The sequence below is a fragment of the Gymnoscopelus microlampas genome, assembly GCF_963454915.1.
Source record: "Gymnoscopelus microlampas genome assembly, chromosome: 11".
Taxonomy (NCBI): domain Eukaryota; kingdom Metazoa; phylum Chordata; class Actinopteri; order Myctophiformes; family Myctophidae; genus Gymnoscopelus; species Gymnoscopelus microlampas.
Genome location: NC_139948.1, coordinates 35,765,170 through 35,792,443, shown reverse-complemented (window position 1 = coordinate 35,792,443; position 27,274 = coordinate 35,765,170). Strand labels below are relative to the sequence as shown.

Here is a 27,274-nt window from a genome sequence, read left to right as displayed (position 1 = left end):
ATAGTCCCAATGGTGGTTGACGTACGTCTCGGGCGGAAATAGTGAATTTCCAGGATGGTTGTACTGTAGGCTACGCGTTGTTAGCTTGAAGATCAGTTCTTGTCTCCAGGATGGTTGTACTGTACACATTGTTAGCTTGAAGATCAGTTCTTCTCAGCAAGCGTCACTAACAAGTTGTACTTCAGTCAGTTATGTTAATTTCATTATGCAGGTCATTATTTGAAACTCCTTGTTTTATTCCAAATGGATCTTTTACTAGTCTATGCCTAACACAGTGTATTGTCACTGTAATTATTGACATTTGCTTTGACACGGTATAAATGTATTTTGTGTCACTGTCACAATCATTCATGGAATAACAAAAGCCAGCAATGTCACAGATAAGTGTCCTTTATCAAATGCAGATTATTGGTGCTGCAAACATTCTTATACAATACACACCTTATTAAACAATATATCAAGATTTATTTACTGTAGAATATTTTTGATAGTGTCTTTTTAGTCTGATTAAATGTCACAATTTCCTGATCACACTTTTATTTCCTAGGTGACAGTTACTGTACCTTATATCAAACCTTTGTAAAGGAATAGTTTTGGTCTTCACATGAGTTTGATATTCCACATCATTACTTTCCTTTCAGATAGTTGAAAACCATTGAGCACTACGGTTGCTGGGTTTGCAACTATTTGACAAGACCCTTGGGATTTGCGCTATCAAGCCCAAGTGTAAAAACATGACTTGTCCCTTTAACTAGATGACACAAACCTTCTCACCCTCAGAGTTCTTAAATGTTGAAGAGGTCTCACAGTGTTGACCACATTTCCCATGACGGGCCCAAAGATAACAACTACAGTATAACATTGTACTACAGTATGTTGGTGATCAGTGTATGGGTGTACCAACACAGGCCTGGGATCAGCGAGGTATAGGAGAACAAGCTTTTGTATTTAACTGACAATGTTACTTTCTGAAAGTTATGGTACTATATTATGAGTATTTTCATACATGAAGGTATTTTGGAAGGTTGTAAAAAAAGGAAAAGAAGAAGAAGCAGAAAGAAACGAAAAGATGACTGACATGAGAAGAATTTGTGCTTTTAATGTTTTGTGAGTGCTGATAGATTTGGTGAAACCACCTATTACATGGGGCATCCTGATAGAAATTGAAAGGCAACTACAAAGTCTTTGAGTGTTTTTTGATGTAACATAAAAAAAATGTAAAAAATAATATATGTCATTATGCTAAACTAGCAGCGATGCATAGAATCCGATTCCTAGAAAAATATGTATTGATGTCAGAATTTGTACTTCAAATGTTTTTTCCCCCACTCCTTTCATATTCACTTTTGAGCAGTTGAATTTTTATAAACTTTTTAATTCTTTTTTTAATTTAACTGTTTTTCTCTTTTTATACATTTGAATTGTTTTTCACAACTACTTTATCTAATCGCACAAGGTTTTGTTTTTATGTTTTATTAAGCTATGTGTAAATCCCAGGTTGTGTTCATCCTATTTTCTGCTTTTGCATTTTGGAAGAAAATTAAATAAATCTGGACAGCACTGCTTTTATAGCTACTATACCTGTGTGTGTAAGGTGGATGTGTTGTGGTACTATAGGCATATCCAATATAACGATGAGGTTTGGTGAACATTTGGAAGTCCACCAGAGGGCACTGTAACATAATTTGACTTTACCTTGAGCTGTGCGCACCTGTCCTAAGATAGACAAAAAGATGGGCCAACCACTTGTTTTTGTGCATTATAATACCAATGTTTTGTACATTATGATAATACAATAATAAAATGATTCAATCTCTCTATACTCAATAATCTAAAAGGAATTAAAGAAACGAAAATAAAAACATGCAAGAGTGCACAAACTTGCCATTCAAAAATGACAAAGGATCTTACAGCATATGTCTTCATGTTCTGCATAGTCGATGATGATAAACACAATTGCAAAACAAAGGAATGAAAACATGAAATATTGCTACACTGTGGCTGTGAGAAGTTGGTCTGTTGCTATAGGGTAATTTCCTTCCGTTGCTGATTGGTTTGGTAGCATTTCATGTCATACCATCATCAGCTTGAGTGCCAAGGGCGGAGGTACTGTAGTTTAAAGATAAGCATTAAGTTTATTGATTAGCATAGGCCTAGTCCAATTCTCAATTGGGGCTCGATGTCAATTAAATGATCACGGCAAGTTGGTTTTATTTCCACTGATTAACCCATTACACTTTAATGATGAGGATAGTTTAATGATTAAAGTATCCTAATTTATCACCATTTCTGTTTGTGAAATAAAGTCTGACGAATAGTGAAGTAATTAACAGTGAAATTAGGCTATGTGGGCGTAGGCCTACTTGACCACACATCCTTTTTAGCCTACTGTGTGTTATTGGAAAAAATATATACTGGTATATATTTTGCAGAAATTAGCTGACATTATGACCAAACAAAGCAGTTTGCTTAGGCCTATTTAGTTGTGCTAATGACTCAACTGTTTGAAAAGCAGGCCTAATATTTATTGTTTGCACTTTTTCAAACTCAGACTAGCCATGAAAATAATAATTCAGTGGCCATCTCTTGTAGTATTCGATAATTGCATATTCAAGCATTATCATACATTTTGCCTGTGGTTCTCAAAGTGGGGTCCAGGGACCCCCAGGGGTCCATGACGGGGTTCCAGGGGATCCCCAGCTAAATTCAATAATATAGCATCAAATGGCTTACCATGTACCTAGCCCCGGGTCTGGAATTTCATTATTTTAGGGGTAAGGCCACTTGGCTTTTGGTGTTGTTAATTGCTTGAGGGCACAAAAGCCAAATGCCATCAACAATGCAAATAGTGAATTTACCATAAGGGCATAGCATAAGTACCTATTGTGGATGATTTTATATTTATTACATAAAGAAGACACTGATGTCTAAAAACATATTGACAAGAAAGAGGAAGAAGAGAACACTGTGAAATTAGGTGGGGGCAGTCGCCTATAGGTGGGGCATCAAGGCCACTATAGCCTCTCAGGGCATATCATTTTTTGAAGGGCATAGGGCCAAAATGAGAGGGGCACGGCAGCCATGGCCTTTATCATGAAATCAGATCTACAAGCTAGTGTTGTGAGTTTGTAGATCGGCTGTTTTCAAATAGCTATAGGCCAGTGTTAAGATAAAGGTAATAGTGGCCTAGAAGCCAATAATTGACTACAATGTATAAAAGTGTAATTACAACTAAATACGTCTGTATTCTACTGTAGTAAGTGTAACACCTACAATCTTGGCAGTGCAACAAATGGTTATTTTCGAGACGCCAAGAGGCCAGAGATAAGCCATAGCCAATAGCATAGACACGTATGGGTGGAGTCTCCAAAGCGCATTGGCTGCTGTGGACAGGACGGCAACATATAAAGCCTCGCACACACGTTTAGCAGAGCAGTAGGGAACCCCTGTAAACAAGCAACAATGAGTCTCAACGCCAAGGATAAAGAGGTCGTGAAGATCTTCTTCACCAAAATTGGGGGCAGGGGTGCTGATGTCGGTGCTGAAGCCCTTTGCAGGTAAGAGAGAAATTAAATAAAACATATTGTGCTATTAAAGTTGTATAAAATTAGATTTTTCATTGCACAGTCAAATCCTAAGTGTTAATCTATCCATTTGTAACTCTGAGAGTGTGCACATGTAACCAAATGGCCACAACACTGATGCGTAATTCTCACCAATGTAATTGCATTCTTCTTAATTAAATGTAGGCCTACCTGTTGTTCTCTTATGACACTCATGGTCTACCCCTAGACCAGGACCTATACTTTTACAATGTAATTGCAGTCTTCTTAATGAAATGTACCTGTTGTTCTCTTATAGGACACTCTTGGTCTACCCCCAGACCAAGACCTACTTTTCCCACTGGAGTGATCTGACCATCACCTCCCCCAATGTCAGGAAACATGGCAGTGTCATCTTCAACGCTGTCATGGATGCTGTGTCCAAAATGAACGACCTTAAAGCTGGCTTGCTCTCTCTCAGCGAGCTGCATGCTTTCATGTTGCGTGTAGACCCTGCCAACTTCAGGGTGGGTGGTGTTGATTTTTTTTAAATAGCATTTTTTACCCAATGAATACAATTAATAACTAAACGTAGGCCTAATCCAAACGAAATATGAAGTCAACGATTTAATCATGTTAACATAGATGTGACGCGTAGGCATAACAATAACTGGTTGTCTTTATTCACAGCTCTTCATCAACAACGTCCATATCGTTCTGGCTATTACCTTCGCTGGAGAATACACCCCTGAAATCCACACCAGTGTGGACAAGTTCCTCAACAGGGTGGCACTGGCCCTGTCCGAGAAGTACCGGTGAACACATCCAGAGCTTTGCACTATGATGACTGTTTGTGTTATCTTATCCACCTAATAGGCTGCCTATTAACACAATAAATCAATAAATGGAATTGTTTCACTCTTGACTTCTGGCATTGTTGGGATTTATTTTGTTCTTCCTCCAGTTTGATTGATATTAGCAACTTATTACTTAAGTTGCTATTAAATGCCTTGATGTCATATTTGACCATAGGCCTAATACTGCCTATCATTTTGTTATTAACCTGCTGTAGCCTATAGGGGATATATTTCTCATGTTATTTTAACAGGCTTAAAAACAGGAAAAGAGACAGTAAGAGAGATTTACAAGTGGAAAGCCAACTATTTGGAGGATAGGTTCAAAATGCAACAATTATATTGTTTCATTTTGAACCGTTGCTTTTAAAACAAGCTTGTAAATAACTGTGTGTTCTAACTTGATTCTGTAGACTACTCCTATTTTCCTTTTGTTTAGATCAACAATTAATGCTGCAGCGGTTCCTTTGACAATTGTCTCTCAACAAAATAAATGTGTCCATGAACACGTTATTCGATAAAAAGCATACCCGTCCCTATCATTTATTAACGTGCTGCCTGAGCAGTGCTGTGTCCAGTGTGGTCCAGTCTATATTTGCTGTGTGCTCATGTTAAGAGATTCAGCAACAATCAGCGCACCTCTCAACACCTGCACATTGATTTATTACTGTACACTGGAGCCTGCCAGTCACAATGTGGGACAGCGTCTCAATTTGTGGGACGGCTGAAGTCATGGAAAAGTGTGACTGTGCACGCAAAGGGGGACATCTGGTCACCCTAACGCACGCACGCACGCACGCACACACGCACGCAGGCAGGCAGGCAGGCGCGCGCGCACGCACGCACGCACGTTATGGTGGCTAGCAGCATGTCTGGATGGGAGCGCACGGAGTGCATGTCAAGGACCCCCAAATTTATATGATGTTGATCTACATCCATGGGTTGGTGATTGGTTCAGGACCACGGACAGCGCAGCGGCAGGACAGCAAGGAGCACAGCGAACACCTGGCCAAATACACATTTCTCTTTAAACCATAAACATTACATATACTTTCACTCCCTTCACAATCCTTCAGTGGTGGAAAAAGTACTCTTTTTTTTAAACTTAAAGAATCAATACTGCAATGTAGAAATACTCAGACTGTTACAAGTAAAAGTCCACAATTCAAAATTTACTTGAGTTTAAAGCACAAACGTATTGGTATAAAAATGTAGGCTACTTAAAGTACCAAAGGTGGAAAGTAAGTTTTCAAATGTATAAAAATCTTTTGAAAATAGCAGATCTACAAGCTCACAATGCCTTGCCGAAATGTATATAGGGGTGGTTACTTTGTAATAATTATCAAAATCTACAGAGTAACTACTGTAGTAACTAAAGTTTTCAAATAATTGTAGTGGTGTAAAAGTACAATATTTGCCTTTGAGATGTGGTGGAGTATAAGTAAAAGTTCTGAAAATTGGAAATAATAATTAGTTACTTTACACATGCCAACATAGAGTAAGACCTATGAGTAAGTAAGACACTGCAAAGACAGGAATACATTATCACCACAATTAATACATGAATTTAAAAAAAGGATATCATTAATTTCAGACTAGAATAAGGTTAATATGTCAGGACATATTTATAAAAGATTACCTGTATTTATTTATTTTTACTTTATTTTATTTCTTAACCGAATTGGTTCCAGTGGTGGAAAAAGTATTACATGTTTTTTACTAGTGAAAGTATCACTACTGCAATGCAGAAATAATACTTTACAGTAAAAGTCCGGAATTAAAAATGTACTTGAGTAAAACTACAAAAGTATTGGTATCAAAATGTACTTAAAAGGTACCAAAAGTAGAAAGTACACATTTTGCAGAATGTCCCATTTCACAAGTTGTCTGAAATGTATACAGCCAGGGGCCAGGGATGAAGTGGAACCTTGTAGACGAAGTCGCGCTTCAGTCGGAAGTGGAACAAGTTTCACTGTGACACTGCAATGGTGGCGGTTGTTGATATTATTTAGTTCAGTTTAGTTTCTACATTATCCTCCATGGTTTACAGTCATAAATATATGCATACCATAATAATAATAGCTGTATAGTAGAGTAGCGACTGACTACTTATATGCACGACGTTAGCAAGAATGCTAACATGATGTTCAGCCCTTCATCTGAGCTCAATGGGGACAGAAAGTCGATGTACAAACAGTCGCAGAACCTCGGCGAAAAGACCAGCCCCATCAGCGTCATTCTGGTCAGTTCTGGTAGCAGAGGCAACAAGCTGCTGTTCAGGTACCCGTTCCAAAGAGTGGCTGAATGTCCATCATCTCTGACGGGTAAGTGTCATAATATTACCACCGTCATAGCCTTGAAACTTGACTGTCATATCATGACAGTCATGACGAAACTTCAACCTGTTTTTTGCACTTTCTCCATTTACAGCCCGTACACCTACATAAATGTTCAGATTTCAAATATAAAGTGCTTACCCCACGGTTACGGATGTTGCAATTCACTGCGGGTGGGTCTAAGTACCTGTATCTTCCGTATTGGTCAATAAAAAGCATTTTAATACGATTGGTGGCCAATTTCTCTTATAGTTACAATGTATCAGAGTGCAATACACCTCCCAACCGATAGGGTCAGAAGTTGAAAGCTTGAAGAAAATTCGAAGAAAATGACCACTGATCGAATTAAAATGCTTTTTATTGAACAATACGGAAGATAATGGTACTTCTGAGGGCCTGAGTAGAATTGTAACATCCGTGGCCAAGGGGTAAGCACTTTATATTTGAAATATGAACGTTTATGTAGATGTACGAGTTGTAAATGAAGAAAGTGCAAAAAACAGGTTGAAGTTCAGCCATGACGCTCGTGACGGACGAGCGTCGTGTGATCCATGGCTACTACCACCGTCCTAGCCGCAAGCGTTGGAAATGCTCTGTGCTGTGGGAGGGAGGGGCGGCCTGAAAAGTTTCTGATGCAAATGCCGCTACATGTATACATGTAACATGTATACATGTATACTGTTGTATCTTGTCAATGAATTCCATTGTCATTTGCTCAAATAAAACAAAACAAAACCCTTTTGGAACACTGGTGTGCACTGCAGCATACAGTACACTCACAAATCACTGCATTGCCAAGTATAAGGTGCATAAAAAGAGTGAATTATTGTTTTCTCTTTGATGCACTGACACTATCATTGTACTTGGATTAACCTTGAGTGACCAGGCTTAACTTGGACAAACAAGACTCAAATAAACAGAACCCCCACAGACTGAACTAGGACTGCATCTATTGATACATTTCTTAGTGTTACTGATTATTCTTATTACTTTAATCGAATAATCGAGAAGCATGTTTAAACAATATTTATTTAAAAAAATCAACAAATCGATTAGTTAACCACTTAAAGGACGACTTCACCCATTTACGACATACTAATTGGTCCTCACTAAGGCTCATGATAAGATGGTACCATTTTCTTCCTTTTTTTTTCGAACAGGATGTTCAAAGTTTGTATTTTTGATTTTCATTAACTCGAGAACAATGGCTAGATTCTGGGTGAAACATTCGCAGAAAATAGCAGATCCACTCAACCACGTTTGGGGTTTAAGTGGTTAATAATTTCTGCTTCATCTCACTTCCTCTACTGGCCTGGCCTGCTGCGTGAAACTCCTGACATGAGAGGGTTCTCCCTTCTTCCTCTATTTGTCTCTTACTGTTCGGACAACACACAAACATCCACCAATTATTTTCTTTTTTCAGTACACTTACACTCTAGTTTTATGCTTTATGCTTATCTGTTAGAACTGTGTTTCCCAAACTGTGGGTCCCATTTTTTTATTTTTTTTTAAAAGATATTTTTGGGGGCTTTTATGCCTTTATTTGGACAGGACAGTAGGCTGACAGGAAACGGGGAGAGAGATGGGGGGAGACATACAGCAAAGGTCGTGGGGAACGGGAGTCGAACCCGCGACACGCTGTCAAGCTGGATTACCAGCATATGTGGTATGCGCCTGGACCGCTAGGCCAGCGGACGCAGCTGTGGGTCCCATTTTTATGGGTCGCGAGTAAATATCCCTTTATTTTTCATTTCCTACATTTTGTTTTTTATTATTATTTCTTCAAAAGATTTTAAAAAATGTAATTTTTCAAAAGAATTTCAGAAATACATTTAAAAAAATCTTAAGTTCCATAAATGAGGGGGGGGGAAAAACAGAGGACTGTGTGTTAAATTTTTCCCAGCTTCCTGACAGGGTGGAAATTTAACCCCTCTGAATGGCTAAAACGGTGACAAAGTGATCGATCACATGCCCAATGCTCATACTATATGTAATGTAATGTAGATCTGCTATTTTTGAAAAATCCTGAAAATCTTTGCAAATCTTTGTATATATATATATATTCATTAAGCAAACATTTTTAACTAAAATCTTTGCTTCTGGGGGTCCCTGGATTCATTTCATCCTGATGCAACGCCCTCACCACCAAACACAAAACAACTCTCCTGCATAACTAATCAGGCCCGCAAAAATAATTGGCTGACCCCAGAATATCCTATCTGAACTGTACACCTGGTCAGTAATCAGGAAGGCCACTCTGATTACACAGGACCCTCTCACCCCCTCCACCAACCCTTCCAGTTAGGCTTACTGCCATCAGGTTGACGCTACAAAGCTCCACTGGCCCTAAAAATATCTACAACAAAGCTTTTGTTCACACTGCGAGCATCTCTTTGAATAAATTGTACTAGGAGCTGTGTTCTGACCTTTTAGCACTGTTTTATCAGTTGTATTTTAACTGTGTGTGTGTGTGTGTGTGTGTGTGTGTGTGTGTGTGTGTGTGTGTGTGTGTGTGTGTGTGTGTGTGTGTGTGTGTGTTCTCTAAATGTATTTTAAACTGTTTTAAATTGGCATTGTTGAGCCTTGTCAAAGAATATAATATTGTCACGTGTGACAGACAATGAAGGTATCTTGATTCTTGACACTTTTAACTGACACTGGGCCTAGGGCTTGTCACATCAGTGCGTTTCTACTCTGCACACAGTACATATTGTTTGAAGTATAATAATCTCCCCCACTACAGGACTGTAAAAGCTAGAAATTATAGTATACTCTTTGAATTTTGCTTAACCACATAGCATCCCTATTCTGGGGGCGAACATTCTGCGAAAATAACAGATCTTACAGTGAGATCATCCATTTTCTGCGAAGACATTTTGTGTAGAGCGAAAACAGGAGAGGGCCTAATAGACCCCTGGGGTCACTCCGGTCAACTAATAATATAGTAGTATATTTAAATGGTTAATTCCCAGCTTTGGTGGAGTTTGGTTAAATCAAAGCTCGCTCAAAAAGTTGTATTTCTACCAACTGACTTAAATGATCTCAACTAACATCTTGTTTCTTTTGTCTCCCAGCAAAACAACGAAGTCCGTATGCATTGAACACAACGGGAGATGTTCTTGAGGACCAGGATGGTGATTCAAGGTACTGCTAGATTCTCATCACATACTGTCATACGTAAATTGCTTATGTGTGTTGGTGACCATTTCAACTGGTGGACAAATTACCTTTTGTTGTGAATGTTTGAGAAAATTGGTGCATGATTTTCTGTAAAAAATAAAACATATGAATTAACACTACATTTTGTCAACCTTGAGAGAAGCTTCCTACCATTACAGTTAACCTAGTCACAGTTTATTTGCAAGCATTCAGAATGTGTCATCCTGTTGATGGGAATACTTTACATTTAGCCCTCTGCTGTAAACTGAAGCACTCGATCAACAATGACTACCCATCGCAGTGTTTTGTTCCGAGTTCGGCTTTGCTAATATAATATACCATCATCAGTGCAGAGATTCCAAATGTATTCCATCACCATGGAGGTGTCATTCCTGATGTGGGTGTGGCAGCAATATTCTGCTGTCTGTCAGTGTGCTTGACTAATGCGTTGGCAACTTGGCGCCCATGACAGCCGTAATCGGCCAACAAATTCTACGTCCTTCCTCCCACTCTATACAGAAAAATAAAATGACAAAATAAAAGTTAATTAAAACTTTGCAAGCCCTTGCCACACCAACATCTCTTGTTCTACGGCTACTCTACATCTCTCCATTCCTGAGATATGGCAGAGTAAGTCATTTTCACCGTAACATTGATGTGGCCTTGACCCTTTGACCCAAAGGGGTCAAAGGGTTAAAACAGGCACGCTTGGTGCTAATTTGCACCAAGTGTCATGAAAATCCACCCATCTGCTCTAGATTTTGACCTGGACTGTGACCTTGACCATTGACCCTTTTCAAGTTAAAAGTTAATCAGCTATTTGTGGCAGTCAACTGATCATTCCCATCAAGTTAGGGTAGAGAGGCCGCCTGAGGGAAACAGAAGATCCCCGGTTCGCCCCTGAGCCCCAATCTATGTGTGTCGAAGTGTCCCTGAGCAAGACACTTAAATCCTAATCCTAACTGCTCCCTGGGTGTCTTGCCGTCCAGGAGTCTAGCCGTCTATGAAAGTGTATGTCCGTCTGTCTCTGTGTCTGGAGCTAATCTTGCAAACAACTGGAACTATCAGTGTCAAATTTCTTTTGCACACTGGCAGTAGACCACAGAAGTACTGTACATAATATATTTAACATAAATAATTAATAAATAAATAAAGAATCAACAAATTAAAACAAATAGCCGAAATTGCAGATCAACAAGCTCACAACGTGTCGCAAACTTAATTTGCTTTTCATCCTTCGATGAAGTACAGTATATACTGTAGGCTGTAGGGCTTAAGTGGTTAAGACACACCATCTGTTCTGTTTATGAATTGAGATCTGTGCTTCACCCAATTAATGAAATTAACTCTGTAATGATATTGAAAAGTAGCTTGGATAATGTCTTATCTGGAGTGGAATATCCTTGCTGCCCATGGCAGGTGTACACCTAATCCCACATCATGTCTGTAAAAACCCTTTGACGTTTGGCAGGACATTCACCCCTGCTTGTGTATCATCTATTCCACTGTTTCCCAAACAGTGGGTGGGGACCCATCTTTGGGTCGCGGACCAATTTGTATGGGTCGCGAGTAAATATCCCCTTTTTTCGTTTCCTACTTTTAAATTAAAAAAACTAAAAAAATCACAACTATTTATCAATTAAAATCCAATTCCAATATTTTTCAAAAGTATTTCATTAATAAAATTAAAACATCTAATTCGGGAACCACTGATCTATTCGACTACTATGTTTTTCTCATTTATTTATTTCTCATTTTACCCATATAATTAGGATAACTGACCTGATATTGCATCTGTGTGCATCTATCAGCACCAGTTGGGTCCTCCTCGCTGGTCGATGCACGATGGTCTTCCTAGTTTTTATGGCTTGTAGTGTATTTATTTATCATTTTTCAACCTTGCCCCATATGGACACTTAAGTTCCAAACAATCCTATTTCTGCTCTCCAGTTCAGAGGCCTTGGTCTTGTCACAAGCTATGCTAATTGTGAGTAAACCGCTTGTGCTGGGCAATAAACAGAGGGCTTTAAGCTCATGGCTTTTAAAGCTTTAAAGCTTTTTTTATCAACAAGCTTTTAATGTAGCACATTTGTTCACAGAAAGTCCATGATAAGTAGTAAGTAGTAGTGTAAGTGTACCATTGAAATCTGGATTAGATTATTAAAACCATATATTTGAAAAAATGTATTTTTAACATAAGATTGTATGCGTGCTGGGATTGACGCTGGCAGGGCATCCCATCTTTTGACGTCATCTTCAACTTTCTTCATGATTTGTGGATAGTTTATCCTTGCAATTTCTGAGATTAAAGCACATACTCTGTGTGTATGTACAGAATGTGACATGGTTTGTGCTGTTAATCTTAATGGAAGCTATAGGTTGCCTTTATCGACATGCATTAGTGAATCCTGACAAAGAACCAAAGTTCTTTGTGAAGTGAGGTACTGTACATGGTTTCAGAGGAGAGCGTTTTCAACATTACGCCACCGACAACAAGCACATCTAGTGGTGTATTCTCTTTTGTCAAGTTCCAACACATGTCCAACATAGCTTTATTTTTTATTTTTTAACGGCCAACTTCTTTGTTCATTCTGCTTTCATGCCTTAACAGTAAATATTCAGATTATTTTCTGTATTATTGTTAACATTACATTCATTGACACAATTGTAAACAAGTGTCACTTAAGGTGACATCTCAGGTTAGTCTTGACACACTTGCTTCTAAATTTGAGAGACTTCTTTAGACACAAACTTATGGGCGCGTGGGATGTTATCACATGGCCTACTTACATTTTCTACAGTATCATAACTTGGCTGTCAACCATTGTATTATTTAAATTACATTCTACAGCTTAAAGGGACATTTTGCACATTTTGAACCTAAATCCCATTGTTCTGGTTTGAGGAGATCATACACTATATAGACAGTGTGGCAAAAATGATTACTTATGTATTCTGTGTATTTCTCAGCAAAATGCAGAAATATCAGTGACATGAAACGTCATTGTGCATTTTATGGAGAAATACACAGAATAGTCATACAGTATTTTTATTGGGCGACACCATAGCCAATGGTTAGGGCACATACTAAATGGGTGCAATGCTCTGATCGGCCAGTCCCCTGGTTCGAATCCCGTACGGACAGACTATTTTCTGAATGTCACTCCCTTACTACCTCCGCATTTATTTTCTCTGCTGTCACTGTCAGTAAAGGCAAAAAATCCCACAAAATATCTAAAAATAAGTAAATAATAATACGTATTACGGTATTTTTTGCCACACTACATAACTTCTCACTTCAGGACAATGGGATTTAGATCGAAATCAGTGTGAAGTGTCCCTTTAACTACAGTGCTTTGTTTATAAACACTGTTCACCACAGTGTGGTTCAGGCTAGAATTTAATTAAAAGGTTACAAGAATTAGGCCGCTTTAATTCACTTTAAACGCATGTTCAGCAATCAGCACGCAGACCAGCATTGTCACATGACTCAGACAATAGCATATGCTTGTTTGTTTTGTTTTTTTGATGTCCGTTTATGCATTTAGTCCAACTGTGTGTTGCATTTTCCCTTTTGTTTGCTTTTTTCTTCTTTTTATGGCCCAATTCCCATTTCAGAGAACAAACTCCACTAACTGACGAACAGTTGGTAGCAGGGTAAGACCAAATCATTCTAAACCACCTTTCCTATGTTTAGATCACCCCTGTCTTTTTTTTTTACCCTCCTCTTTCCTGTTTTGTGTCCTTTGTGAACCCCAACCTCAATCTCAGAAAATGCTAGTAATTTACCAGACGCAGATCCAGAAATAAATCAGTGGTTTGGGTATAGTCTGTACTACAGTTGTGCCTTGTTTCCTGCTACATGCTTTGTTTGTTGACAATTCAAGGGTTGAAAGCTGTAATTCAAGCATTAATTGTTATTTTGTACTTCCTTAGTAGTGATAGTTTGTAGAATTTTAAGTTACTAAACCAAATACAACCCTAATGCAAATGAAATGCGAATTGAAAAAGAGCTGCTAATTACCACTCTTTGTCAAAAGGGAAACATGCTTGGTGGGGTAAGTCTACGTGTTTACGTTTCTTTGGAGGTTAACATCTTGATTTTTGTATCCCCTTTGATCTGGCTTGAAGCATGAGCTACTTCAGTAAACCAGCATGAGTCTGTCACATTCCCTTTTACAGAGACTTCACTTCTTCTGCAATGGGGCCTGTTCATCTTTTCACCTCTCAAATAGTCATACAAGTTAATTTAACCCATTAAGACCGGGAACGCATCTGTGTCATTTTTAGATTTCTTTGGCTATTTAAAAATTGGCCATTAAAAATAACAGATATACAAGCTCATAGCGCGGCACCGAGTGCCGCACTACGAGCTGGTACATTTGCAATTTTTTTGAAAAATCATGAAAATGTGCAAATATTTGAATATATATATTTTTAAAGGGATTTTTTTGACTCAAATCTTTGCTTCTGGGATTCCCTATTACAAAATATGGGGGGTCCGTGGCCAAATACATATAGTATTTGGGAGTCCTTGACATGAAAAGGTTTGAGAACCACTGATATAGGAACATGCTGTAGGTTTTAAAAAAAAACTGTAGGATTTAGAAGACACTTGTAGAATCCACAGAAGCAAAGATTTGAGTTACAAATGTTCGCTTTAAAATATATATATATATATATTCAAAGATTTTTCAAAAAAATAGCAGATATACAAGCTCATAGCGCGGCACCGAATCTAAAAATGACACACAGGTGCGTTCCCGGTCTTAATGGGTTAAAATTTATCAGTCGATCAAATTTCAGGCGGATCAGTCTGATTAACTCAACCTTTCCCTCATAGACGGGAATGTTAAAAAAGAATCAAACAGAGCTAAGTTGAATTTTCTCACTTTTTTCTATCCTCCACCTTCTCTTTCCACGCACCACCGTTCTCTTTGGCGGGGGGCTTTGTTTAAGGAATGTTTTCCTCCTTCCTGCAGGTTCTCTGACATCATCCTTGCCACTATCCTGGCCACCAAGTCTGATATGTGCGGGAAGAAGTTTGAGCTGAAGATTGACAATGTGCGTTTTGTGGGTCACCCTACCCTGCTTCAGCATCCCCACATCACTCAGGTAAACATCTGAATGTACCACTGTCCTGTCCTGTCCTCGCTTCAATAACAGTAGCTTGTCTCAGTCCCCATCGAGTGCCAACTAAAAATCTTTACTCTCCCACAGTTAAATTAACCAAATGGTGTTCCAATTTTGGGCAAAGAAATCTGGGGACATTTTTTGGGGGAAAATAAATGAAATAGCAGATATATATGCTCAACATGTAGTGATGTGATGCATTGTGGGCTTGTAGATTTTCCAAGTATATAGGGCTTAAAGGGGAATACCACTCATTTTCAACATTGAACATTGTCTTTCACCTTAGAGCTGTTGTGTGGAAATAAGAAAAAAGTCCCCCTCCCTTCTATGTTGCCTAGAACTGGATAATTGATTGAGGTCATGTGATCAATGACATACGCAAGGTGTACTTTTGGCTCCCCCCCCCCCCCCCCCCAGCAGTGTCATCTCATTTGTTTTTATTGTCATATATTGTCATATATTATCACATTGTTTTATTTCTATGCAGGTTTCTAAAACAGATCCTTCACCCAAGAGGGAGATGCCCACCATGATCTTGTTCAGTGTGGTGTTTGCACTGAGGGTATGGAACAACATTTATATTTCACTTACTGTAGGCCAGACTGTCTTTATAATCCTAATTGGTTACAGAAGCACCTTTGTGCTCCATAGATTACTCTACTGTAGTGTTTCCCAAACAATGGGCTGAGACCCAATTTTGGGTTGTGAGTAAAAAAAATCGCGTTGTGAGCTTGATTGGCTATTTTGACTGCAAAATAGGGCTTAGGTGAATAATTCATAATAAATGTTTGTACATTTGGGTCCCGGAGAGACACAAAATGTCTCTTTTGGGTCTCGAGCTAATAAGTTTGGGAACCACTGCTGTACTGTATTTGGTGTATAAAGTCTCATTTTTGCCAATTACCATAAATAATACCTATTTTATGATGACGTGATTACAATGAGATAAGTCAGCTGAGTTTGGGTGGGAGATGGGGTTACATGAGGTCTCACGTGTCTGCCAGAGGGAGTGGTATTTTCTTTGCCCTATATCTTTGAGAGTTAAGAAAGGCATGGCACTGCCCATCCCTGCCCAGCTTCAACTGGGTGACGCAGTCTAGCGGCGTGCTGAGTCACCATCCCCACCATGTGAAAGTGCTCTGTCATGCTCTACCACTGATATCTTGCCCAACAACCTTTTCTCTGACGTGTCACGTGATGCTGTCTACTCCCCCATTACATTTTTTTATTTTTTGTATGTAGCACATACAAATGTTGTTGATATTGTAGGAATACAGAGCGATGAATGTCAAGACAAATGCATGATGTCAATTTTATATCTAAGATAGTTAATACAATAATAAACATTGGTCAGTTATTATTATTATTCAAATATTTGTATAGAATTTTTCAACATGTTTTACACAAACACGCTTAACGAACAATCACAAAACACCACAGACACTAGTACTCGATACACCATAAAACAGGTTAACATACAGACCAATTTGTTAGGTAACCAAGAATGAAAAGACATTGTAGTGCAATAAATTGGCACCGAAAACGGAGTCAGTATTACAAAATTAACGTCAAAACATTGGTCAGTTTACTTGAATAATTATCTAAGCTGAAATGTTATTCATGAACTATATTCAAATCATTAATATTTACATAGCTCTCTAATTATCTTTACGGTGAACATTTTCATAACTCATAAAGGAATCACTATTCTTGAATGAAATGCTCCGAAATATTTTTATAAAGTTTAACGTTTTTTATCAAACAAATGATTTACAATCATATAGCATACCGTCACTGTTGGGTAGAAACTTCATATCTCCATATTTCAAAATTAGCAGATCTACAAACGCACAATGCTTTGCGGTGCGTGGCGTTGTGGCCATTACATTAACCCATTCAATCCGGGAACGCATCTTTCTCATTTTAGATTTCTTGCGCTATTCAAAAATAGCAGATCTACAAGCACATAGTGCTATTTTTGAAAAATCTTGAAAATTTGTGCAAAAACTTATGTTGCTATATCAGTGGTTCTCAAACTTGTCAAGGACCCCCAAAATGATATGTATTTGGACGTGAACCCCCACCAAGGACCCCCAAAATGATATGTATTTGGCCGTGGAACCCCATCTCAAAATATTTTGTTCCAGGGACCCCCAGAAGCAAATATTTGAGTTACAAATATTCTCTTTAAAAAATATATATTAAAAGATTTGCAAAACAAAATCAAAAATAGCCAAAATATAAAATATGGATAAAGTGGTTACACAGATGCGTTCCTGGTCTTAATGTTGTTAAGTTGCTGTCTAAATGTTATTCAAATGCTTTGGTCGCCATCTACAGGCCAACGCTGACCCTTCAGTCATCAACTGCATGCACAACCTGTCCAGACGGATAGCCATAGCCCTTCAGCACGAGGAGAGACGCTGTCAGTACCTGACCCGCGAGGCCAAGCTGATGCTGGCTGTCCAGGATGAGATCACCACCACTTCTGAAAGTGAGACACACACACACACACACACACACACACACACACACACACACACACACACACACACACACACACACTGTCCAGTGTCCACTTTATCCAGATCACTGGTTCTCAAAATGTTTAATTTCAAGGACCCCCATAACTCTGAGAGTTACAGACCTGTGAGGGTCCATTTGGATTCCCCTCCAGGAACCCTTAGGGATTCCTGGACCGCGTGGTCCAGGAACCACTGATCCAGATGTAGACCTCCCCGCCGATGATTGCGTTGTATGACAAAAATGAAAGACAATATATTTTTTTGTCATACGACAAAGTGTAAATCGGCCATAAAGTATATTTCTTAAACAAAGAAATTACATTTAATAATTTTAATGTATTTTAAAAAAGAATGTAAAAAAGCTGAAATGGCTAATCTACAAGCTTTACAACACATGTGACATGTAAGCTTGTAGATCTGCTATTTCTGCTATTTTTGGAAAATGTTTGAAAACATTACTTTGAACATTTTTCAACATGGAAAGGATTATGATTATGACAGGCCTAGGGGGACCCTAGTCATCTAAGTATATAGGGTTTGCAATGCCAGATCCAAATAAATAATTTGATCTGGGATTGAGACTGGGCCCAGATCCTCTTCCTAATTGTGAAATCAACAGGAAGTTGACATTGTTATTAAAAAAAATCACACCCAGTGTGAAGTGAGCGGTGATATTTATGAGTTATTAATTTCATCATGCGTCTCGCTAGCCAATCACAGCGCGTCTGCGAAGTTTGAAGTTAATTTCATCATGTGTCTCGCTAGCCAATCACAGCACGTCCTGCAAAGCTTAGCCTATGGGCGTGTTTTCCACAGCATGGCGTCACAGCGAAAGACACATTTTCACGACGGAAAGAAAAACTTTCACCACGGATGGGTCCTAAACCCTCTTATAGGAGCGGTTGCACCGCTCAACAACAACAAGAAGGAACTGGGTTTTGTAATATTATGCATTGGCAGAATTTGTGTTCGCTTTGTGTGCTAAAAGAGTGTGTCCTGTGTCAACGTATATATTGTCAATGGAGACAATATTTGGATTGTTCATTTTTAATCTGCGGGAACTATTGAAGATATCTCGCCAATATTTGGAGTTACATCTCCTTCCCACTTGCCCCCCACCCCTCTTCTTCTTCTTCCTCCCCCCCTCTTCTTTCTATGGAAATTAACGTTGTGATGGGAATGATATACAAAAACGAATTTCACCCACTTTTTTACCTTGTAAACATGTGATGTGACAATAAACCTGATTCTGATTCTGGTAATTACACAGTCCAAACCTCGACCAAAGTGCATTGTGGTTTAAGCCAAATGTATATTTTACTACACCCATAGTCTCCTAGTCAAAAAGGATGCATTATGAATAATCCTAAAATAGGAACAGTGTTAAAATTCTTGGGGCTATATTTTTTGAGTATACAAATGTATGACTGTAATTTATGTTACTGTGATGCCAGCGGACGGAAGCCCTCAGTCCCCGTTCAGACAAATTCTTCCAAAATGTAAGCTGGCCAGGGACCTGAAGGAGACTTATGACAGGTTGGTGTTTAATCATATTTTCTCTTCTATCCATCATGCTCATGTGCTCTTTATTTCCCATGCAGTCACACAACTAACTAACTTTGGCATTCTCAGTCTCTGTACGACAGGTTTGGTCCGCATCCACATTAACAACTGGCTAGAGGTGAGCTTTTGTTTACCACACAAGATCCATCGAATTGGAGGCAACTATATCCCCCCTGAAGCATTAGAGCGCAGTCTAAAGGCAATAAGGTGAGCTTTGGCTGTGTACAGTTGTGTAGCACTTAGAACGTCTTTGTCCACTGTCAGCTAGTAGTTTTGAGGTATGTGGTTTTCAGACCCTTTTCGAAACTTGAGTGGTTCCCAACCTTCAGGGCCCACTTGAAAATCTTTAAAGCAGGGGTCTTCAACCTTTTCAGGCCAAGGACCCCCTAACTGAGACAGAGATGAAGCAGGGACCCCCTACTCTATATTGCATAAAATTGTATTTCAGATTAAAGTTTTTTTTTTTACTTAGTCTGCTCTTTTTTCCCTCTACACCAAAAAAAAAGAGGCAAAAATAGCCGATCTACAAGCTCTCAACGCCTCGCAGCGCGAGGCTGTCTATTTGATTACTATCAGAACAATGTAGAGTTTTAACTTTTTAACAAAAACACTTTTGTTTTAACCCAAAAATATCTCTTGCACCATCTCTTAGAATCCAAAACGATGAGAAACAAATTGAGTCTCAACAGTGTCTGGTTTCACACACTGTGGATTGTTTTCTGTGGGCTTTGGCGCCACCTAATGTTATCCTTCAACATTACATGTCAAATATTTGCATTCCTGATTATATAGAAGGAACTATAAAAGAATGCCATTTTGTGACTACATATCAGTTAATTTTGGGTTATATTCAGTCGTTTCTTATATAATTTTGTTTGACCACAAAATGTATCTTCGTTGATTTTAAAAAGCTTTGGGAATTGTCTGTTTTCAGACATGGACAGGTGTTGGGTTCAGATAAACGTGTATCTACAATACGCAAACTGGCTTCAAGCAGGCACTTTTTTTAAATTGGTGCCACTTAACCCATTGAGACCTGAAGCCGATTCTACATGTCTCCTAAATCTCAACAGTATTCTGAAAGACGTATGTTTCTATATCAGTGGTGCTCAGTCTTTTTCATGTCAAGGACCCCCAAAATTATATGTATTTGGTCGCGGACCCCCATCAAAAATATTTTGTTCCAGGGACCCCCAGAAGCAACGATATGAGCTAAAAATGTTCGCTTTAAAAATATATATATTCAAAGATTTGCATACATTTTCACGATTTTTCAAAAATAGCAGATCTACAAGCTCGTAGCGCGGCACTCGGTGCCGCGCTATGAGCTTGTATATCTGCTATTTTTGAATAGCCCAAAGTGTAAAATAATGCTTTTTAGCTCAAATCTAAAAATGCCACAGTTCCAGGTCTTAATGTGTGAATGACTGACTGTAAAAGAGAAAGCCATGGATTCAATCCCTGTCCCCTCTAGGCCGTATCACACACTGCTGTTGCTCGACAGTGAGAAGGCTCTTCTCGGCCAACTTCCTCTGGACTGCTCCCCAGCAATGGTACGGCTCATCAAAACCTGCTCAGCGGTCAAGAACTTACAACAGCTCGCCCAGGACGCGGACCTGGCCCTCCTTCAGGTACAAAGCACTACGACTACGCAGTCGAATCATTTAAAGTATTCATTTAACTCTCATTAATTCAGGGGTCTTCAACGTTTTCAGGCCAAGGACCCCCTAGCTGAGAGAGGGATGAAGCAGGGACCCCCTCTATATTGTATAAAATTGTGTTTCAGATTCAACTTTTTTGTTTACTTGGTCTGCTCTTTTTTCCCCTCTTCACCAAACACCTCTTTGCCAAAAAAATAGCCGATCTACGAGCTCACAACGCCTCGCAGCGCGAGGCGTTGTGAGCTTGTAGATCTGCTATTTTTTGGCTAAAGTTCTCCTCAGAAAAGGGATGTTAGGGTTCAAGTGGTTAAGGTAAAAAAAACAATCATATCACACAAAGATTTGGCGGACCCCCTGTAGTAACTCTGAGGACCCCCTAGGGGTCCCGGACCCCCTGTTGAAGACCCCTGCATTAATTAATTAATGGATTATTAACCACTTTAACCACAGGCGGTGAAAATAGCAGATCTTCAGGCTCACAACACGACATGTTGTGAGCTTGTTTAACCCATTTAGACCTGAGGCCGATTCTAAATGTTTTCTGAAAAACGTATTAAAAATAAAAAATAATGTTGCTATAAACTGTATATAGTCTTCCTCTGCACGCTGAGGAAGACCTGTTAGGTTTAAATGCATCCGTTGCTCTGTCCGTGGAGAGGTAAATAAAATATGTGAAAACCGTGAAAAGGACACTTATTGCGTGCTGGCTGGCGTCTCGGTTTCATTATATTGTTGAGCCGTGTTTCATCTGGAGTGTTGCGGGCATTCTGCTTTGCAATGCTTTCTCTTAATGTGCAGTATGTAGATAATATACTATTAGGCAGTATGGTGAAAGTGCAATGCTAATATTATAACTATCATGGAACTGATATTCAGAATTATTTAGTTGATATGTTCAGTCTGTGTGTTCTTTGAGACATAAATAAATGTAAAGAAAAAAGAAAAGTAAGGAACACGTTTTGCCAGCTTGGGTTCCCATATGAGTGCTATCATACTGCCACCTAGTGGGCCATTTTAGCATTTATCTGTGATGGTTATCTGGACAAATGTGTAGCAGCACTAGGTTTAAATATTCTCATGTATCAGTAAGTCACTGATAGATTTCAGTGTCTATCAGTGACAAATATAACAATGTTGCTGTACAATTTTTGTTTTGTTTTCACATTCTTCATTTTGCCTCCTTTCAGATCTTCCAAATTGCTGCTCATTTGGTATACTGGGGCAAAGCCATTATTGTCTACCCACTGTGTGAGAACAATGTCTACATGCTGTCACCTCATGCCAATATCTGCCTGTGAGTGTGTGAGCAGTCTGCTCTTCCCATTTTCTTCTCTGCCATGGCTCATTAGTTCTGCTAGGGCTGACAAATGACAGCTAATGAACCTTACTGAGTTCCCCACCCGTGGCTTTGCCTCATATAGGTTCCATCAGCATGTGTTTGCTAATTATAAATGATTTTTCCTCCCCCTTTTGCTTGACAAATTGCCCTACGAAAGCTCATCAGTTAATCATGATATATTGGCTACTAAACATATTCTTTGGGCGTGGTGTAATTTATTTTGACAAATTCAGGCCACTGACACCACTTTGCACTTTTTCAATGTTTACAAAGACCACAAAATAGAATTTTATGCTCAAATGTTGTGAAAAATGTTAGATTTTTGCGTTGGCTATTAAAAAATAGCAGATATACAAGCTCACATCGCGTCACTTTGTGCCCCACTGCGAGCTTGTACATCTGCTATTTATTTAATTTTTAATTTTTGTTTGAAAAATGATGAATAATTTTGAATTACGAAAAAGTTTGAAAACTACTTTAGAAGGCACTTGTAGAATCGGCCTAAGGGCTTAATGGGAAACAAGTCTGTGTTGTTGCATAATATGAGCCCCCTCTCCCTGTGTAGGTACTCACCTCAGGCTGAGCAGTTTGCCAAGCAGTTTCCCGGCCATGATCTTCCCTCTATGTTAGCCAAGTTCTCACTGCCCGTCTCACTGGCTGAGTTCAGAAACCCCCTGGAGGCTCCCGTGCAGGAGGTAGGATTATTGGAGAGAGAGCATCTATCAAACAAGATAAGCCACCGTTTCCCAAACAGTGGCTTATCATCAGTGGCTCATCATCATTTTTTTTTTTTTTCCTAAATTCTGTCATTCATTATTTTCTAAAGATTTCCACACAAAACAATCACACATTTTCATGAGTTGAAAACTGATTCAAACATTTTCCAAAAAGAATTTCATGAATGAAATAAAAATAATCAAAGAAATTAGAAGTAGTGAAGTAGGGAAAATAGCAGATTTGCGACGCGTTGTGAGCTTGTAGACCTCCTATTTTCACTAGTTTGGATCCCGGGCAAACATCTGATTTACTTTCTTGGTCATGAGCTAAAACGTTTGGGAACCACCGAGATAAGCCATACTTCTTGATTAGTTCTGCCAGTATCTACCAGGTTAATTACTACATTTTGTCAGTACTGATATTAATGTGCCTAAGGTCCTATTGAATTAGGCAGTGCTCCCTGAGCCAAGATGATAAATTATAGACGACATAGTGAACAGCAGCATCAGCCTCTACAGCCAACATTTTTCATTGGGGGTGAAAATACCAGGGCAGTGGTTCTCAAACCTTTTAATTTCAAAGACCCCTACAACTCTTGAGAGTGTACAAATGTACCCGTAGAGGTCCGTTTGGTTCTGTTTGTACACTCTTAGAGTTACAGACCTGTCAAGGAACACCTGAGGGTCCCTGGACCCCACTTTGAGAACCACTCTGTACTAGAGCAATGTCTTCCTTATAGCATTTGAGGTCTTGCAGACTTGTGACTGGGTTGTGTTGAACATATGGAGAAGTCATATCCGATTGTTTTGACTGTGATGACCTGCTCTGCTCTGCTCGTGTCCAGGCCCAGTTGATCCAGATGGTGGTGTGGATGCTCCAACGACGACTGCTTATCCAGCTGCACACCTATGTCTGCCTGCTGGTGCCCCCCAGCGAGGAGGAGCCGGGTCCAAACGAAGAGCCCCCCCTGGCTGCACGGGTAGGGAGCCGCAGTCTCAGCACGCCCAGCGCCCTCAGCTTTGGTTCCCCAAGTACGTACCCTTTCCAGTAATAGGTTATATAGTACAAATATGATGTTAAAGGACCATACCGCTTTCAATACATGTCATTGTCTGTGCACAGCTTCGGCCATATAGCATACACACTGTAAACATAGATAGACCATAGATCGTTTTCCTGTTAACACATCCACTGCCAGGCCCGTAGTCCTACGGGCCGTTAAATCCAACCGTTAACTGCCGTTCCCGTAGCCCGTAGTCCCGTAGTTTTCCCATGTTAAATCGTGCAGGTGCAGATTCCGGATTTTTTTTGCACTTCCGGTCTCGAAGTGGGCGGACCGGAAACGAAATAATACTGTTTCCGGTTTTTCTCCCGCCTCCGTTTCCTGTCTAGCGGTCAACTTTGGACGCCATTATCTCTGGCTTGTTGTTTTTCTCACCGCATCCACCATTTTAGCGTTTTCCTCTCGTTCTCCAGAATGCAGTGTCGGATCGCCGCACGGTTTTCAGCGTTTTGTTCGGTCGGGTCCCGTGTTTGTGTCGAACCAAATGAACGCGGATTTTAAACGGATTTAGCGGGGCCTATGACGGAATCAAAAAAACAAAAAAGGTAAGAAATTGCTTGGCACTACGATGGACGTTCTGAGATTAGCCGATGGCAGTCAATGTGTTAATGGCTTTATTTTTTTATTACATTTTCTTTGAAGTCATTAAACTTACCTAAATAATTGAGTTTATGTTGTTGGCTAAACATTATTGCACGGTTTATAATTCCAGGGCATTTGGATTTAATTTGTAAATCAAGCTTTGCTCCAGAGGCTACTTTTAGCTGTATTCAAATCAATCTGTGCTAATTTTGACAGAAAAAGAAAAACTATAACAATCAAATGTATTGACACTGGAAACCCGAGTGTCAATACATGCCAACAGTCATGCCAACAGTCTTTATTTTGTAATGATCTCAAGCCACGTTTCCAGAGGCTTTAATATGTTGGATTACCTATCTCAAGCAAATTTCAAGTCTCTGCAAAGTGATTCTAATACCCTTGAGTGGTAGTCAATGGGCTAAACAGGCTCTCTTGTCTACTACTCACCATACAGTATGTCTGTTCACTGTCTGTAGCCAGCAGTGACGACATGACGCTGACCAGTCCTAGTATGGACAACTCCAGTGCTGAGCTCCTGCCTGGGGGAGACTCTCCCCTCAACAAGAGGATGACCGAGACACTGCTAGCCAGTCTGAGTGAGCACGAAAGGCAGGTCATCCTTAACATCCCCGCTGCACAGAATCCTGAGGACCTGAGGATGTTTGCCAGGTAATCAGTCTACCTTGGACGGATGTCAAAGGACTTAATGCAGGGCTAGGCAATATATTGATATTATATCTAGATATCTAGAGACTAGATATCGACTTTGGATGTCATAATAATATCGTGATATGGTGCAAGCGTTTTAATTGCTTATTTATTTTCTACAAAAATAGTGAAAATAACCAATCTATAACACATCGCAATGTGATTCATTGCGAGCTTGTAGGCTTTTTGAGTGGTGCCGAAGGCAACCACTCCTATACATGACTTTGTCCGTATGTATGTATGTATGTATGTATGTATGTATGTATGTATGTATGTATGTATGTATGTATGTATGTATGTATGTATGTATGTATGTATGTATGTATGTATGTATGTATGTATGCAATACGGGGCTCATCAAAGGCACCACTCACTTCACACAGGGTGTGATTTTTGTTTGCTAGGTTCAGAAATTTGGTCAAAACTATTTGATATTGTCCTTATTGCCTAGCGCTAAATGAATGTTTTTTTGGGGGGGCTTTTTCTGTCTTTATTGATAGTATACATAGACTGACAGGAAATGGGGAGAGAGAGATGGGGAGTGACACGCAGCAAATGTCGTCGGTATCAGGATTCTAACCATTAGCACCCTAGGTGCCCGGACCGCTACGCCAGCCGTCCGGGACTAAACAAAATGGTTTTCACCTTTTTATTACCCATCCTTGTTGTACAGATATTTTAACATATGAGCCGAGTGTTTGGATGCGACTAGGTGAATATCATAATTAATTAATTAATTAATTAAGGGGAAATTAATTAGTTTTTTGTATAAGGCTTTGGGAAAACAAACCATTTGTCAAGTCCTTTAACAGCATGACTTACAAATTCGATTTTAAAATGGCTTTAAAGAGTGTAATTGTGAGATCGTATACGAGTTGTGAAGAGCAGAGGGGGGGGGGGGGACAATGCTTCAGCGTTCAATAAAGTGATTAGCGTCTTAGAAGTCCAGACTTATGGTAGATTTAAGGAGTTAATGATTCAGTGAAGAACTCCTGTTCCAATCTTCTTGTTGTGCCTGTTATGTTGACTGTTCCCAGACTGCTGCACTATTTTCGAGGACACCACCACCTGGAAGAGATCATGTACAACGAGAACATGAGGCGCTCTCAGCTCAAGACGCTGTTTGATAAGTTCCGCTATGTTCTTGTGGTGACCAACCATGAAGACCCCATCATCTCTCTCTTCCAGTCACCGACTGAGTAGGGTGACTGTCTCCAAAGCAAGCAACCTACTGAAAAATGCAACCATGAAGACCCCATCATCTCTCTCTTCCAGTCACCCATGGAGTAGGGCGGTGGTTCTCAATAATATAAGAAAGAGGCAAACATTTTGAAAATAGCCAAACTACAAGCTCTGAGCTTGTAGATGAGCTATTTTCACAATATTTATTTTTGAGTCAAACTACCGTAAATGTAATGCCTCAACTCCTACAATTCCAAGTGCTTATCAGGGTGGGGGGTCCCCAGTTCAAATTGATTATTTTGGGGGGTCACGGCCTGAAAAGGTTGAGAACCACTGGAATAGGGTGACTGACTCTAACGATGCAACCTTCTGAGAAACATTTCAGAGCTAATACAGTATTATGTTATGGTCACAGACTAACTACTGTAGCTCAACAATCTGCTGTTTTTGACCACGCCATCATTCTATGAGCAACGATGCAATGTGTATACATACAGTGTGAAACAAAGTATTTCTTAAGAGCCAATGTTTTTGTTTATATTAATAAATTATTTTATATGTACAACACGCCTATAAAGACCTTGAACAGGGTTTCAATGTAATTTTCCCTGTCTCGGAAGAACGCGTACCCCAAAAGAGGGGTACGCGTTCTGTAATGATCATTCCAGGCCTCTACCAAGCTCCCCTCGGAAATCCCAGAGGTGAAGGAGAAAGAAGGCAAGAAAGACTCCCGACATCAGACGAGCTGTTTTGGCTTTGAGGTAAGCGGAGTCCTCAGAGCATCTGTGAATTCAATGAGTCTGTGAGAACAGGATTTCTTCCAGCAAGAATGTTTATTAAAAAACACAGGTGGAAAACTTGAATAAAACGGCACTAGTGAGTTGAAAATGCTCCTGTTTAGAACTCAACT

General features: G+C 39.5%; 3 protein-coding genes across 5 annotated transcripts in view; all 3 read left to right on the top strand.

Moving 5' to 3' along the window:
• Window positions 1-1,822, top strand: part of kank2 (KN motif and ankyrin repeat domains 2) — a 36,753-nt gene extending 34,931 nt beyond the window's left edge. For both annotated transcript variants that reach the window (XM_084071545.1, XM_084071544.1), the window contains one exon: window positions 1-1,822. This exon is cut by the window's left edge and continues 513 nt beyond it. The gene's annotated coding sequence lies outside the window, so the exon portion shown is untranslated.
• A 1,576-nt stretch (window positions 1,823-3,398) lies between these two features.
• LOC311055446 (hemoglobin subunit alpha-2-like) lies at window positions 3,399-4,467 on the top strand. Its single transcript, XM_084071637.1, has 3 exons — window positions 3,399-3,557; window positions 3,862-4,069; window positions 4,233-4,467. The coding sequence occupies exons 1-3, from the start codon at window positions 3,463-3,465 to the stop codon at window positions 4,359-4,361; spliced, it is 432 nt and encodes a 143-aa protein (XP_083927763.1). The 5' UTR covers window positions 3,399-3,462; the 3' UTR covers window positions 4,362-4,467.
• Window positions 4,468-6,382: 1,915 nt separating this feature from the next.
• nprl3 (NPR3-like, GATOR1 complex subunit) lies at window positions 6,383-26,929 on the top strand. Of its 2 annotated transcripts, XM_084071113.1 has the most exons (14): window positions 6,383-6,720; window positions 9,807-9,876; window positions 13,510-13,548; window positions 14,874-15,006; window positions 15,512-15,586; window positions 17,365-17,518; window positions 19,004-19,085; window positions 19,182-19,319; window positions 20,587-20,743; window positions 21,961-22,067; window positions 22,678-22,807; window positions 23,674-23,860; window positions 24,951-25,143; window positions 26,220-26,929. In XM_084071113.1, exons 1-14 carry the CDS (start codon window positions 6,510-6,512, stop codon window positions 26,383-26,385), a joined length of 1,842 nt encoding a protein of 613 aa, XP_083927239.1. In that variant the 5' UTR covers window positions 6,383-6,509; the 3' UTR covers window positions 26,386-26,929. The 2 variants fall into 2 exon arrangements, with proteins under 2 accessions (XP_083927239.1, XP_083927240.1); XM_084071114.1 differs by lacking the exon at window positions 13,510-13,548.
• Window positions 26,930-27,274: the final 345 nt, after the last annotated feature.

Excerpts from the sequence above, each read along its gene's own strand:
- LOC311055446 (XM_084071637.1), top strand. The coding sequence starts at position 3,463 with ATGAGTCTCAACGCCAAGGATAAAGAGGTCGTGAAGATCTTCTTCACC. Across the intron at positions 3,558-3,861 it reads GGTGCTGAAGCCCTTTGCAG|GACACTCTTGGTCTACCCCC; the intron begins GTAAGAGAGAAA and ends GTTCTCTTATAG. Across the intron at positions 4,070-4,232 it reads TAGACCCTGCCAACTTCAGG|CTCTTCATCAACAACGTCCA; the intron begins GTGGGTGGTGTT and ends CTTTATTCACAG.
- nprl3 (XM_084071113.1), top strand. The coding sequence starts at position 6,510 with ATGCACGACGTTAGCAAGAATGCTAACATGATGTTCAGCCCTTCATCT. Across the intron at positions 17,519-19,003 it reads GATCACCACCACTTCTGAAA|CGGACGGAAGCCCTCAGTCC; the intron begins GTGAGACACACA and ends CTGTGATGCCAG. Across the intron at positions 22,068-22,677 it reads CCTCATGCCAATATCTGCCT|GTACTCACCTCAGGCTGAGC; the intron begins GTGAGTGTGTGA and ends CTCCCTGTGTAG.